The sequence below is a fragment of the Lepisosteus platostomus genome, chromosome 16, assembly GCF_059453375.1.
Source record: "Lepisosteus platostomus isolate fLepPlt1 chromosome 16, fLepPlt1.hap1, whole genome shotgun sequence".
NCBI lineage: Eukaryota > Metazoa > Chordata > Actinopteri > Semionotiformes > Lepisosteidae > Lepisosteus > Lepisosteus platostomus.
This window is the reverse complement of record NC_142626.1, coordinates 10,777,829-10,794,631: the sequence shown is the minus strand read 5'-3', so window position 1 is coordinate 10,794,631 and position 16,803 is coordinate 10,777,829. Positions and strand designations below refer to the sequence as shown.

Here is a 16,803-nt window from a genome sequence, read left to right as displayed (position 1 = left end):
AACTTGAAGACTGAGTGAAAACCAGTTGTACCAGATGTTCAGAGGGAGTCAGATAATTTAAAGACGCCCTTAAACAGAAATCACAATTAAGGTTTTTAAATACATATTTGTTTTTAAATATTTATCATTAGAGCCACTGTGGTGATATGTTTTTATAATTAAAATCTAAAATTAGAGTAAGGAATAAGACAAAAATTACGAACTGTTTTTGATGTTGTACAACAATCTCCCTCGTCGCCCTTCTTCTCCACTTGATGATGAGGACACTGGGACCCCTGCAGACTGAGAAGTGGGGGTAACAGACAAAACATGAAAAAAGAGGATTGATATCATGAGCATTTCAGTGAGACAGGTCATGCTGAAGTATGTGTGCACAGTTTAAACTGAATAGCAGTTCTTTTCACTGTAGCAACATGAACATGCTTAAACTTAAACAATCTTTAACCAACAAATTTGAAGTCTTTTAAAGCAGAAGTTATTAACCTATTTCATACTCACATTCGATTTCAGGAAGGGTGTACCCAGCAGGTGTTCAATGAGCACCAGGAGTCTATTTCGCAAAGTGAGACTATTCAACCATATACAGTAGCTTTAGTAAATTGACAAAAGTTGTATTTTCAGTTTCACAAAGCAAGATTAAATTGTATTTGGTTTGTACTTATTGTATTTATTTCCGTAACTACAGTAGCTCCTGAAATTCATGAAATTCAGGCGCACTTTGGCTGCCTTTGCATTATCAAGTGGTTGCTACACATTGGTGGTGGTGGAGGGGAGTCCCCATTATCTGTAAGTGCTTTGAGTGGAGTGTCCCGACTGGAGTTCAGTCCATTCTGAATACTCTTGAGATGTATCAGTTTGCTTCCATACAAACTGTAGGTAATTTGTTTTTACTGCAGGAATAATATGGAAGAGCAGTAGAGGAAGCATGAGAAAGTGCTGTTAGTCATAGAAATATAATGTTTTTTAAAGCAATTGTGTCTAACATATTTTTATAATGAAAATCTTTAACTCATTCTCTAATAATGTCAACAGAGTATACATATGAAATATTATTTTTATTTATTTTACTATTATTATTTATTTTATATATCAGTCTGTTAAATATTCACTTTACATTCACAACCTTTTACAGTTGGCTGCCATGTTTCAAACTATTGTGTCACCATTTGTACTGGGGACCTGTCTGTGGAAGTTGCCCCACCTTCAAACAGCACAAATGATGAAACCCACCGCATTAGTGAATGCTCTGTTTGTGCTGGTTTGTGCCACTGAATGTGATGTTTGTGATCCTTCCGTTTCCAAGATATAGCATCTTTTTTCGGGGGTGTGATGTCACTAAGTTCCACTAAAATGGTGCAAGAGAACCAAACAGGTCTCATTCATTAGTGCTGCATTTGTGCTATTGGAAGTAGCTTTCTAGCTGCTTTCATCCCCAACATATAGTGCCTTATTCTTGGATAATTATGTGACTATGTATGAACATCTTGAGTAATAGTAACACATTCTGGGCAGTTCAGGCACTGGATTACTTGATGAGAGGATAACAATGTTTGCAATTTTCTGTCTGGCCATTGTTTTTTCAGGGTTTCAGGGTTTTCAACCTTTTTAAATAGGCAGTTGAAAGAACATCTAAAGTTTCAATTCGTCTTTGGATTGACTTGCTTAAAAAAGTTACAACAAGAAACTTCCTCCATCAAAATACCATTGTTGTTCTATCTTTTTTACGCAAAGCAAATGCATAAATGTGGAAGACTACCAGGAAATTGGATATATTTTTTTGATCACTGTATGTACTAACCGTCTTTTGGATGAGACGTTAAACCGAGGTCCTGACTCATTAAAGATCCCGGGGCAATTTCTCAAGAAGAGTAGGGAGTTATCCCAGTGATTGGGCTAAATTTCCCCCGTCTGCCTTTACCATGGCCTCCAAATTGTCCCCATGTATGATTGGCTTGCACTTTTCCTGCGATGGACTGGCGCCCCGTCAAGGGTGTACCCTGCCTGTCACGATTGTAGTCCCTCCCCCTTAAGGGCGCTCTGGCTCTTTTACTTCGGACTTGATTTTGTGCACCTGCCCCTTGTTCCAGCCTCCTTCCAGCCCCCCTTAAAAGCCAGACGCCCACTCAGTTCGGGGCTCTGCATTGGTTTCTGCATCACACAAGCCCGGAACCTGACTGCGCCTGGATCCATTATGTTTTTAGTTTCTGTTTCTTGTTCCTGTTCCCTGCCGGTTCCGACCCGGCTCCTGTTTTTAAATCGTTTGTCTCGTTTGGACCGCCCGGTTTTTGGATCTTTTGCCTTCGTCTTGGATTTTCCCTTTTGACTTTACTCTTGGATTGTTTGCCCCGGACTCACCCCCCTGGACACCTGCGCACTTTGGACACGCCCCCCGTCTTCATTCCCGTCTCCTGCATGACTTTTCCCCCCGTGTTTTCCCCATTCTACCCCGGATCGTGTCGTCTGAATAGGGCCCTGAAAGAACTGTTCGTTACACTGCCTTGAACTTGTGCTGCTTTGCTTTGCCAAAAGTCCACCACAAGATCTTTTGTTTTGCTCACATTTTTGTTTGAGGTTGAGGTTGCACTGTTTAACTAAATGAGCTATTTAATTCCTGTATACTGACTCAAGATTGTTTGTGATGAGCCCTACGAGAGCAGAGCCATCAGCATACTTGAACATTTTGACTGAACCTGCATGTGAAAGACACTAATTTGTGTACAGAGAGTAAATGAGAGGAGATAAGACACAACCCCAAGGAGCTCCTGTGCTTAGAGCGAGAGGCTTAGAGAGGATATTCTTCAGTTTTACCAGCTGCTTCCTATCAGAAAGGAAATCCAGTAGCCAATAGCACAGAGTCTGATCAATACCCTTCTCTGCAAACTTTTAAAAAAGCTTGAGAGGGGTGATCATCTTAAAAGCAGAACTATAGCCATTAAAAAGGATCCAAGCATATGTGCTGGGTGCTTTTAGATGTTGAAATGTATCATGGAGCCCCAGGGAAACGGCATCAGGCACTGAACTTTTTGTTCTGTAACAAAACTGACTTGGGCCCAAGTGTACGTTAGACAGGAAATTGGTTATAAGTCACTCAGAAAAATGTCATAATAACAAATGTCAAGGACACCAATCTGTAGTTGTTGAGGCAGCTCACAATGAATTTCTGAGATACTGGTATTATAGTAGCCATTTTAAAACAGTATGATACCTTATCCTGCTTAAGGGATACATTGAAAATATCTGTAAACACAGGAGCAAGCTGTGTGGCATGAGATTTCGTCATAGCTGTTGATACAAGGTCGGGCCCAGATGCTTTCCTGCTGTTCTGCTTGCAGAAATATCATCTTACATCATGCTCCTGAATGATAAAGGGTGGCTGGAGGGGCCACACTGGCTGTCTACAGCAGTCTGCTGCAGGTTGTTTTGTGTGTTAAACCTGTAGTAGAATTTCACACCAGGCTTCCTTAAACATGCTCCAGTCTGAGGTATCAAACAATCCCTTAGCACTTTCACAGTCTCAGCTGACCACTGTGTTACACTTCTTATGGCTGGTTTACGTTCTTTGAATCTCTGTTTGTGTCTTGGGACAAGAAATACTGTATATTAACACATGACTGGCAGAGAGGGGTGCAGACTAGTGCTCAGTATGCCTCAGAGATAAAGCAGTAGCAGTATTTTATTTTTCTAGTTCTCTTTTATAGCTGGGGAGAACCTTCCTCAGTTTGGCAAAGTTACAATCTCCCAAAAGAATGACTAGGGAATAAGGATATGAATTTTCAGCCTCAGTGCTTTTCGCCACTAATTGTTGCATTCACATCCAGTGGTATTTAAACAACCACTAGTACAACAGTGGTGAATTCTCTGAAGGCCTGCTATTCATGATTGTTTATGATAATTTCTAATTCCCATTTCTAACTCTGGAGAGCAGTATTTTAGAGTACAACAAAGATTCTAGACCACAGGACCCGAGCATGATTGTTGATTCACACAGAAATAGACACCTCCACCTTTAAGCTAAAGTGAATGATCAGCTGTCCAGTCTGACCGTAGTAAAGAGAAGCCCTGCAGATTCACCACAGAGTCTGAACTCTGTTCAGGTTTCAGTGGAACAGAGCACAGAGCAGTTAGTTTAATCCTGTCTTGACTGAATAAGCAGAGCCAGTTCATTCATCTTATAGTGGTGAGCAGAAATTACTTTTTCAAAAAACTCCAGGTTAGAACTAAGAACTTCTTTCTAAGAACTAAGGTTAGAACTCCAGCTCACCAGCCCTGTTTCCTAGTCTGGGGTGGACTACAGGTGTGCAGGCTACTGTATTGTTCAGATCAAGAAAGTCACTTGATGAAAAAATTATCTTTGGTTGTAGACTGAGATTAAGTTGTTTTTCACATAAATGCTCTACATCCAGTCTGTTCTACTTTAACATGCATAAGGAGAACTCAGTTAAAAAAAGCACAAAGAGCAAACACTGTGTCACCCTTGTCAGTGCCATCTTGATCCTGCTCCTGAGATCCACCTCAGCGAGGTGGGCTCTGATGCCGTTTTTGGGCTTCTGATTCAGCTGTCCTCCCCCATCCACCTATGGGTTACAAGTGTAACAAAAGTTACAAGTTACAAGTGTGTCGTATGCCCTGGTTAGTCAAGACTCAAACTCAGCAGACACAGACTGTTGCCCATTGTCGGCAGTGATGGTTGGTAATCCCCAGTGGGCAAAGAGGGAATCCAGGAAGACTGCGTTGTATCTTGACTGTGCTGGTTCTTGATCCTGAGATGAAGTAAAACAGATGAGTTTATTGCATGCAAGGAACAATAAAGCCGAAGTCTTGTTTCCCACAAGAAACAACAAAACCGAAGTATTGTTCGATGTGCCGGTACAAACTTTTAGGTTATATAGTCCTTGCTTGCTGCTTCAGACGTCATTCGGTGTTATGGTAAGGGGAGGGGATCATTGTATTTGGCCAGTTAAAAGACCCTGGCCAAATGGTCAGTTTAAGATTACGCCCCCAGGGGGTTCCTAGCTCGCATCTGGAATCCTTTTCAGTTAACCCCCTTTCCTGCCATAAACCCCTGTTGCTTAGAAGTCTAGTTTTCAGGCAGAACTGACTTAAGTTATTAACCCTTTTTACATCTTGTCTCTTACTTCAACTGTGACGACTTCAATAGTGACCGATCCAGTTGAGGATCATGTGCAGATCGTAGGCCACCTTGAGGAAATGCTGATGAGGTAGCTGGATCCTCAGATGTCCAGCTGGAGAGGAGGTGGTGTGGAGGCCCCTGTTTTACCACTAAGGAGGCAGGCTTTGCAGTTCCCGAACAGTGTTTCAATGTTCCTGTCAAATTTTTGCCACCAAAATAGATCCCAGCACCACTGTTTGACTCTCACTCTAACACCAGCTGCTATATCACTCTGCAACCCACAACCGGCAACCTATTGAAAGTCAGCAGGTGTGAGCCTGGCCAGTACCTGGATGGGAGACCTCCTGGGAAAATTAAAGTTACTGCTGGTAGAGGTGTTAGTGACACCAGTAGGGGGTGCTCACCCTGAAGTCTGTGTCGGTCCTAATGCCACAGTATAGTGATTTTGACACCATACTGAAAAAAGGCACTGTACTTTAAGCACGCAGTAAAACCAATGTCCCGACTCTCTGTGGTCATTAAAAATCCCAAGACATTTCTCAAAAAGATAGGGGTGTTACCCTGGTGTTCTGGCCAAATTTCCCCCTGTCCTTTACCAACTATGGCCTCCTAATAACCCCCATCTCTGAACTGGCTCCATCACTCTGCTCTCCTCCCCACTGAGAGCTGGTGTATGGGGAGTGTTCTGGCGCACTATGACTGCTATCTCTATATAAAAAGTGCTATATAAGTGTAAGGAATTATTATCTTCTGGAAACAACTGAGGTGGAAGCTTAGTACAAAAGGCACCTTGGTGAAGTGAAGGACACCAGTGTGCATGATGAAAGCTGAGAGGTTCCAACTGTATGGGTAGAGAGGAACCTGAAGGTAACCCTATCAGATGGTGAATTTTGTGAAGACAAAGAGGCTGGAAAAATCTGTTGAGAGGGGGAACATGTCTGGTATAGCAGCTTTGTTCACAGCCCTCAGGTCCACACTGAGAGCTGCGGTGTGGGGAGTGTACTGGTGCACTATGGCTGCCGTTGCTATATAAAAAGTGCTATATAAGTCTAAGGAATTATTATTATTATTATCATCTTCTGGAAACAGCTGAGGTGGAAGCTTAGTACAAAAGGCACCCTGGTGTAGCGGAGGACATCAGCGTGAATGATGAAAGCTGAGGTTCTAGCTGTAAGGGTGGAGAGTAACCTGAGTGAATTTTGTGAAGACAAAGAAGCTGGAGAATTGTGTGGTGAGCTCCTCCACTGTGGGGATTGGGTACTTGTCTGGTATAGCAGCTTTGTTCACTGCACTCAGGTCCACACAGATTCACAGGCCTCCTGTCTTCCTCCTGGCCGCTATCAGATTGGATACCCATGGGGAGGCATCAACCAGTTCAGGTGTTTGGTGTCGAGGAGGGGCTGGAGAGGCAGAGAGGCAGCCGACACTCTGAATGTCGCCAATGTTATATCGTGAACCAGGCACAGACTATATGAATACATTTGGCATACAATGTTATACTAGTGTTATACTATACTATTAAACTCATTATTGCTTTCAGATAATGACTTTGTTAAATTTTTGAATCACCAGATCTTTCTTCTTAAATATTAAAAATACATTTGACAGTCTAAAGACACTCTCTGGGAAACTAAAAGCATCTGTGTGAGGTCAGATGATTTCATTCTCAATGTTAAAAACAAGTGTAAAAAGAAAAGAGAAATGGAACTTACTAAACAATGCTCAGCTACTCTCACTACTCAATGACTTAAAGAACATCTAAAGTTGAGAACTGAATTTGACTTACTCAGCACAAGAAGTCAAATCGCTTGATGAAATCCCCTTCACATCCTCTCAGCATGGTGACTTCTGGGAAATGTCTGGCACACCACTTGCACCGGTGAAGGGCACCACAACTAATTTCTGGACTTTAGCTCTGTCACCACAGATCCCAGTTATATTAATGAGCTACTGTATTTAAACACTATTACTCGAACATATTCACACCAGAATCCACTGTTGATATCTACTAGCTGGTGCATGTTCTCCCAGTTGCTACTGGTTTGAACAAGCCTATCTCAGGGTCTGAGGTGATAGAGGTGATTAAGCCAATACAATCTGGGAACCCCTATGTGCCTTCTCCTTCTGCGCCCTCACTGTCAGGTGAAAAGTCCTACATGAACTGATCATCAGCTCAAGGTATTTTAGCTGGTTGTGTTCCAGTGTGGTATTCAATGTAAAGTGGAGTCTGTTTTCTGTTTTCCTGAGATCAGTCTTTCTTCTTTAAAACCATGACTGTTGTCTTGTTCAAATTGTTGGTGTCCAGGTTTGACAGTACTACTCCAGTAGTGCTGGAATCTGCTGTAGCCCCTGTTCTGTGGGCAACAGCAGGACCAGGTCATCAGCATAGAGCAGGAATTTGATATTTTTGTAGTGTAGTGTGAGGCCAGGGGCTGCAGACTGTTCCAGCACCTCTAGCTGATATAGATATTGAGCATTGTTGGGCTATAGCCCAGTCTCACTCCACAACCCTGAGTGAAGAAATCTATTCTTTTGTTTTGTTTCTCTCTGTCCACATGTTCTTAGAGTGCTTTGCCATAATTACATCATAGGCTTAAGCTCTTAAACCACAGTGAAGACATTTGTAAATCTCCATGCCAGATTGAATCTAGATTTTTAATTAATAAAGGTGGACCTGTTTGTTTATAAGTGAGTGTAAATATGTGAGGCAGTTTGGTAGGATGCCAGTCTGACTCTTAGGACACTGTGCTTGTTAAAGGAAGACCAATATTTGGGCTTCCATGATACTGCAGAATATCTTCCCCATGTTACTGTTCACACAGGTGCCCTGGTAGTATTAAGGGTCAAGTCTGTCTTCAGATTTATAGATGTGGGTGATCAGTCCTTGACTGCAGACCTCAGGGAAACACCTCAGTATAAGGTTGAAGAGTTTGAGCAGAACCTGCAGTATTTCTGTGCTGCTGTGTCTCAGCATCTTGTTCTTGGCTCCATCTTGGCCACCGACCTGTCAATCTGAGGGCCAGCAGTTTGTCTAGCAGGCCTTGCTCTGTGATCAGGGTGCATGAGGGGTTTTAGTTGTCTTTAATAGCCATTTCAAGTGTTATTAGTTTTTTCTTCTATGTTGTTTTGGCCTAATGTTTCTGTATTTCAGATGTAATTTTAGAGATTTTCAAAATGGGTTTCCAAACTGATCCATTTTAAATACCCAATTTTTGGTGCACCTAAAGTATTCAATTTTTCCCAGACAGTTAGGCATAATTGTCTTAATTTGAGAGTTGTCAGTGTGCATTTCTTCACTTGTTTAGGATGTATTTGTAGTGTTTCACCATCTCATAGTATCTGCGGCATAGATCTGCTTTGTGTGGTTGTGTGTGTTTTTGTTTTTAATAGTTCTCAGTGCTTTTCTTGTATTTCTGCAGTCTGCAAAAATATTCTTTTGTTATTATTTTTGAATGTGTTTTGTACTCTTTTAAAATTTGATTTCAAGTCTAGTTTGTCGAATATGTGATTTAAATCTTTTAAAGCCAAATATACTGTATGCCTGTTTTATTGCTTTTGTACAGAGTTTAGGAATGTAGTTGATAATTTCTTAATTTCCTGGTGATTTAGTGCACTTTGGTATTCATCCAGGCTGTTTGTAGCCTGTCTGTTAAGGTCATATGGTTGCAGGGCTGTGACAGTGTGTCTTTGTGCAAGTGTGCCCTCTTGAAGTACAGCTCTCTTGCCTTCCCTCTTCATTCCCCCTTTTATATACAATAGGCCAGCCCCTCCCCATGAAGCTAAACCACATAAACACTGCAAAAAGGGGAATGAGAAGTGTTGAAGACATCAAAAAGATAAATATTTCACCCTAGACTAAAATAAACATATATATTAAAATAATATACATCATGCATTAATTTAAACATGCATCAAGTTATAGAAAAAGATAGAAAAATGGGGAACATTTGTTTTATTATTTTTTAGATTTTTTAGCCCAGTCTTATTAGACATATGGTAAGCTGAACTGATTGCCCTGCTATAAACGGTAGTCAGGTCTGAGTAGCATAAATATGGCCCAGGATCACCAGAACATCGTTTAGGGTTAGAGTTAAATTTTATTTTCAGGTAAGAGATTTTGTTTTAACCTTTTGGCCTTACAACACCATTTTAAATCAGTAATCACTGCTGGAGATTAGTTGTGAAAATACACTGAAATACTCTGTCAGCTTTTGGAGATACTCCATTCCGTTGCCATTGAGCCTGTTCTACATCAGCTGCGCCGGGTCAGTAAGGGGCTGTCCATCCCGGGCTGCCTTGATCCTACTATCTGGGACTCAGTGTACACTGATGACATCATGGTCATGGCTGGGGGAGAGCAGGATTTCAGGGCTCTGTGAAAAACCCTATGACTTTCAACAGTTGTCATCAACTGCTTATGGCCCAGCCTTATGTCCTGTTGAATCCAGCAGGAGACCCTTAAACTCACCCTGGTCCTCTTTCTACTGGACACCTGTGGGGTTGACCTGTCCCCACTGCCTCCTTTTCTCCTCAGTCTGCTAGAAGAGTGGGGCTGTCTGTGTGTGTGGAGATGAGGAGCTGCTTTGTCAGTCCTGGACTCCACTGTTTCTAATTCACTCTCATGGGAGAGCTGGAGCCAGACCTGACAAGCAATGGGCACAATGCAGGGCCTTGGAGAGGATGTCAGATCATCACAACACAGACAGAGGAAACCTGTGTGAACCAAGAGAACATGCAAACTCCACACATGGCACTTCCGGTGTATTTGTGAATTTAACCCAGGGTCCCAACACTGCGATATAGCAATGTTCACCACTGAGCCACTGTGTTATCTGTCTGAAACAACCATATCCATACTTCTCAAATGGAAGACAGAACTGGGCCATTTTTCATTCTTCACCAACAGACTGCTCTGAGCCAGTGTCACCCAGCTACACCACCTGCGGATATCCATGTCAGATTTTATCTGCACTGCCTCTCAGGTGATACTATTAATGTAGGGTCATCCCTCTGTAGTGCCTCCTCTCTTGCCTAGCCTGTTCATGTCCCTGCACTCAGTGATGATCCAGAGGGACCTGTAATAGTCTCATACCTTAGAGCAGTGGTTCTCAAATCTTTTGGACCAAGTACCACCTACAAGTCATCTTCTCATAGGAACCACAGCAAATATCAATGACCAACATGAGCACGCGCACACACATATATAATAAAAATAGCACTGAGTACTTACCATTTCAGTGAGAGGGGTGAGCCTGTTTAGTCGAGCAAAGCCTTGCAATGTCAGGGACGAGGGCAGTGAGCTTCAAATGCAGATCTGGGTCAGCATCCATTTTGTTGCGGTACTTTGTCTTGATTGCAGTGAGAGCAGAGCAGCCTTTCTCACAAAGGTAGGTAGTGGCAAAAGTCATCAAAAACCACACAGCCTTTAATGAGAGGGCTGGGTATTCACTCTGTCTTTGGATCCAACAGTGACAGTCGTTTCAGTTCTGACATCAAAGTCTCATCAGATGATAACTCTCTTGTTCAGCACAGGTCAGATCTTTGGGTATTCCTATGGCGTCAGCAGTAAATGGGGGTTCTTGATCCACTCTGGTGTGGCTTCAACTGGAAAATATTCTGAGAACTGTTCTTCCAATCACAAGATGTGCACTGCAATCACAACAGCATCATCAAGTGCCACACCATTTGTGTGGTTCTCCAAGGTTGAAAAAGCAGAAACATCACTTGTGTGGATTTTATTAACAAAAAGCTGCAGCTTTTTCTTCATAGCAGTGATCTTGTCAGACATCAAAAAATGTTAAAGAGAGCCCCTGCAGGCCATTCAGCTCATTCAAATGTGAGAACATATCAGCCAGGTAGGCTAATTTTACCAGCCACACTGGATCATTGCCAAAAGAGATTGCTGGTCATGCAAAAACATCTGTACCTTGGAGTGCAGTTCAAAGAGCCTCATGAGCACTTTGCCCCTTGACCACTTGATAACCATCTCACCTCAGTATGTAACAAAAGCTGCATGTTCGCTGCACATTTCATTACAAAGCGCACTGAACAAACATGAATTCATTGGTCGAGCCTTGATACAGTTCACAACTCTGTTGACAGTATAGACTCTGTTGACAGAAAAGTCGAACAGATTTTGAATCCTCAGGTATTTTCTTGACTGTTAAGGCCTCGCGGTGGATGCTGCAGTCTGGAGCAACCTCTCTAATTCGTGGAACTAGACTGCTGTATCAGCCTGTCATCGCTCTGGCACCATCTGTATAAACTCTGACACATTTTTTCCAGTCAATGCCATTATCTTTGATAAATTAATTGAGAAGCTGAAATATGTGTTCTCCTGTATTTCTTGTTGATAGCAGCAGAACAGAAAGTTTTCATTGCGATCATTTGGATTCATTTTCAATCAGTTGTTCTGTTGGAGAATGTGGCGCTATTGGAGAAATTCTTCCCTGTTTCCACTTAAAAGATAGTCAGGGGTCCGTCTTAGAAGTTAATCGAAAATTTTTATTTCATGCGCACAGGAGCGAAACAGAGATGCTCAGTGAGGAGCTTGATAAGACAGGTCCTAAACATCTTAACCAATAGGACTCAACAGGTCAAACTGGGGAACTGGTTAATTAGACATTCACTGATTTTAAGAAAAATGCAACACCCCTCCAACCTACATTAACTAATGGTCAGACTGTCAAAATTGTCAATGACTACAGGTACTCGGGACTGATCAGAGAAAAAACCTGAGTTAGGACAAATGCTGCAACACCATTTATAAAAAAAGACAACAGAGGCTTGATTTTTCTAAGTAAACTTAGTTATTTCCAGGTAGATAGAACCATCCTAACACTTTTCTGCATGTCTTTGATTGAAACTGTATTAACATACTGTCTCACTTGCTGGTTTGGTAACATCAGTATCACTGATTTTAATAGCCTGGAATAACTAGATAAATTAAGTAGCAAATTTATTGGGGAAATTAAGATCGCCTTAAATATCCTCTACAGACAGAGAGTGGCAAAGAAAGCACTGTGTACTGTGTATTGTGTCTCTCACCCCCTCCACTACAAGTTTACAATTCTCCCATCTGGGAGACGCCTCTGTGTCCCCAAGTGTAATACTAATAGAAACAGGAAATCTTTCATCCCCACTGCAATATCTCTTTCAAACAATGTATTGTAACTATCTTCTCCCTTATTGTACTGTAACACTGTTTCACTGACTTCTTTGTTGGTGAGGTTTTGCCTGTCATCGTGCTGTTATGTTGGGAGTGTGCTGTAATACTAATTTCTCCAATGGGACAATGTAGATTGAATTGAATTATTGTCAGAGCTGGTGATCTGCAGTGGAGAATCCTGTGCATTATCCTGGCTGCCAATTAGTTTGTGTCTGTTTTGGATCCAGCTGTGTCTGATGTGAGAGGGAACTGTTTTTTCTGCTGTGACATTCTTGTTAATCCTCCTGATCCTCTTGATCTGGCCTTCAGTAGCACTGCTGTTGTGTTCAGGGTGAGTTATGTTAATAAGAAGAGAATTGTACCCATTGCACTTTCAGCTGGGCCAGACCCAACTCCTCTTCTACAACAGCAGGATAAACACAGTCTCAGGTGGAGGGTCTGTAGAGGAGGAGGGTGTTTGAGGGGTTGATGAAGAGCAGAATCTCTCTAGAATTCCTCTAGTAAAACTGTGAAAATACTTTTGTTGGAAAAGGTCTGGTCTTCTGACACTGTTACATGTGAGTACAGTGTCTTGCATTTGTGAGAACTGTGCAGTATTGTATGTTGTTGGGAAAAATGGGGTTCATGTATTTTCATGATCTTTTTGTTTTTGGGGGAGAGGTCTGCAGTATATAGTGTTTGGTCTTGTATGCTGTTCACATTTTAACTGTGTCTTGTTATATTTAAAACTTTGGTTGTATTTCGTTTTTCTTCCACTGCTTTATTTTCTTCAAAAGCAAATGCTGCCTTAACATTTCTACAAAAAAAAACAGTATTTGTTTCCCTTTTCTTTTCACTGTATCTCCATGTGTCTCCCTGTTTCCACCTGTCTCTTTCCCTGACAGTTTCTTCTCATCTTTCTTCTTCCTTCTGGATCCTAAGGTTTGAAACAGTTGTTACCTTCATCGTCCTCCTCCATGGACACTCTGAGATGATAATGACATGATGTTGTGTACTGTATTACTGCTGAGCTGGGTGTTGGAGTGAAAACTTGGAAAAAAAGATGTGGATGAGCTGTGCAGATGTTCAGCTGTGCTCCTGTCTTGTTGTCTGCAGGATGTGGAGATGTAAACTAACAGAGAGATGTTGTGAAGATCTGGCCTCTGCTCTTCAGTCTCAACACTCCAGTCTGACAGAGCTGGATCTGAGTTACAATAACCTGGGGGATTCAGGAGTGAAACTGCTGTCTGCAGCTCTGAGGGATCCCAACTGTAAATTAACAACCCTGAAGTAAGTGAACTCTGGTGATTTCTTTGTTTTTATTGAGTTTTGTAAATATATGACAACACACAACATTCCCTTTTTTACTTGCATCAAAGAAGAAACAATTATAGATTAGTTCATCTGGTTCCCTCAGAAAATATGACCATTTTTTCCAAGACACTTTAATCTGATTTTTTTTATTTCTTATTTCTTCAAAAATCTTTTCCCGCTTTGTTTTAATTCCAGGAAATATGTTTGTGATTTGACAGCTGTTCCCTGCAATTCTAGACATATTCTCTCCATGAAGGTGAATTAATGGATTTATGTAGATTTGAACAACTTTCCATTCCTCAGTTTCTACAGAAGTGCCTACCTCCTTTTTATACTATTATCTCTTGTATTCTACTTTTATTTTCGAATATTTTAAATACATCTGAAAGGAAGCGAGTTACGATTTTGCTTTCAAGGCTTAGTATATGTTATTTCTTTCACTGATACACTGTGGCTCAAATTGTCTTTGAGAATCTCTAACCTGAAAATAACTATGGAAATGACAGTTATGAGAGCACAATTTCTCAGATTTTTAATCTTTCAGGTTTGTAATTCCAAGTCCATTACAGAGCTAATCAAAATGCACTAAACGCTAAATTGCGGTGGGCATTTCTCAAGGAACTACAAAGTACCACATGTTTTAAAATAGGGTGAAATGCCTTTTAATACCACCAAGTGGAGGTGGGCTTAGCTGAGCTGAGCTTAATGTCTCATGTGCAGCATTTGGGCTGTAGACAATCTTTTGCCAGTTACAGAATAAAAAATTGGATACTGTTCAGACTTTTAATAATTTTAAACTGTGTATTACAGCATGTTAAACATTAAACTGATTAAAAAGTAGGTACATTTTATAAAAGCAAGATTGCTTAGTTGGACAAAAGTATACAACCTTCCACCTTCTTCATTCTGTAAATATCTTAATTATGCAAAATACAGTATTTAATTTGGTAACTTACAATGGTTTGTGGTTTTAACTCACTTGTTCTAACATTATAAAGCTTATATACTGTACTTCATAAAAAGTTAAATGTTTTATCCTTGTTACGACCCCAAGTGTCTAGGGGTAAAGGGGTGTAACATTTAGGATAATTTTTGGATGAAGGTGGGTTCTGATGAAGTACTAGGAAGTGTGACAACAAGTGTTGGTGGAAAAGTGATTTATTTTTAGGTGAATAAGTGACTGGTACGTAATAGGACACAATAACACACAGGGAGAGGGAACTAGAGTGGTGCCAAAGAAACGAAAATAACAAACAAAATGGAGCTGGCTAAGAAAGTGAGGGAATGCTGACCTAACTACAAAAGAACTACACACAGTCTTCAACTTCTTCAAACACCCTAGCTAATCTTCACTGACTACTCAAAACCATACAAGACAAACGGCACTCACCCATACTAAACTAGTGTGACTAATACAAAAATCAACTACGTGTGCAAAATGTACCCAACAACCTAAACTAACCCTATACACAAAAGTTCACACAAATACACAAAGCCAAAGCAAAACAAAAGCGAAACAAAACCAAAGCTGAGCCGAGCGGGACCGAAGTCAAGCAAAAGGCCCCTTCATTCAAGTTATATACTGAATAAGCTGAGTTCTGATTGGTCGAGAGTTAATTGAAGATTACGTAATATAGAAACAATGGTGTAATGATAGACTAATGGGAGAGGGAGAAGTTGTACTAATTTAATACCACTTGATTGTAATATTAATATGGAGTCGCGTTACTAAGAAGCTAAAATATTTTGGAAACATTTGGAAACATATTTTGGAAATTTTGGAAACATTTTAATATTTGTCAAAAGCTTATATTGTTCTTATAGTAGTAATGGAGAACAGCTTATCAATATTGTATGTTGAATCCATACCATGACAGTGAAGACGTGTTAAGACTTTAGTTAAGCCAGTGACTGTTGTTTACTATTTTGAGACGAGGTTGTGTGGAAATTATTCTGTACACTGAAGAGTTATAGAGGAGACAAATTGTGTAGAAACCAAATAATTCGAGCCTGAAGTGTTTGTTCGTCCAGCTAAGCTTTATTGTATGCATACAAGGAACCACAATAAGGACCATAATAGTTATACTGTAGTACCCATCGTAGCTCAAAGGGGATATGGCCTTACATAACTCCTATATACGATTCCCCCCCTCCTTTTTTGATGTAACTCCAGGAAATAGAAACCTTCCTTTGTCATCAGGAGTTTAGTGTAAACATTCACCATTTGGGTAAACATTCACCATTTGGGGGAAAGTACAGGGGAGGAAAGCCTCTGTGATCAAGCAGGTGTGATGGTTACAGTTCAGCATGTAAAAGTTGTTAGCAGGCTCCATCAATCCCCCCCTTTGAAAACAGAAACATAGATCTTCCATTTTCTACACAAATATGGAGTCTGCTGTATTTACTTCATACTTATGTACTATCCTAAAAATTACTATTGGAGATGATGAGGTGACATATAGCAGTGATTACATTTTTAATACATGTGATTATAACAATTATACATACAAACAACACTACTCCTTAAAACAGATATTGAATCATATTGAACCATAGTTTCGAGGTCTGTGGTTGGGTAAAAAAAAGGACTGTGAGGCTGAACCCGGACAAGGGGAACTACATATTCTAAATAACATGATCCGCCCCAATTAGTCGGTAACCATGGGTATGCACGTTTCCCACAAATAAAATACGTTCCATTAGGCACTCCTCATCCAGCGGAAAACAAAAAAGCTGCACTAAACTTAGGACTGCTCTTATCCCACCCTGGGATCTGAAGAGTAGAATTTGAGAGACCAATATAGGAGGTGAGATTGCATTTACTCCAAACCATTATACGGTGACCTTTATGGTTCTCAAAACAAATCCCCCCCCTTTGCTTATTGTTTAGGATGATATGGGGGATTCTGGCTTAGGTTGTATTGTGGGCCATAAGACCCAGCAAAACTGGTGGGTTCTAGCCCCAGTTCCCTAAAATACTGCAGCGTGGTGCAGTTTACAGTAGTATCGTTACGGCTACCATACTTGGTCATGTTAAAATCCCCTATACGGTCTTTCCATATGATCATGCCTATAACTTCTTCAAGGCACCACGGGACGGCCCCCATGGGGAGCCCCCCTTGCACATACCTTGGTAGTGTAGTGCATACCCAACAGGCGCTCTGGTTTGTCTTTTCAGCCATCAGATAAGACAGGGCCCATGTTCATCTTT

The 16,803-nt window shown here is 41.0% G+C and overlaps 1 protein-coding gene across 4 annotated transcripts in view; it reads left to right on the top strand.

Annotated features, from left to right (window-relative positions):
- The window catches only part of LOC148646869 (NLR family CARD domain-containing protein 3-like), an 823,351-nt gene that overhangs the window by 588,467 nt on the left and 218,081 nt on the right, over nucleotides 1-16,803 (top strand). For 2 of the 4 annotated variants that reach the window (XM_088608928.1, XM_088608931.1), the window contains one exon: nucleotides 13,395-13,572. The exons of 1 other annotated variant lie outside the window; for it this stretch is intronic. In XM_088608928.1, the coding sequence (XP_088465054.1) occupies nucleotides 13,395-13,572 (178 nt within the window). Of the gene's footprint in view, nucleotides 1-13,394; nucleotides 13,573-16,803 lie in introns of those variants that run through there. One more of the 4 variants, XM_088608927.1, reaches the window with a different exon arrangement.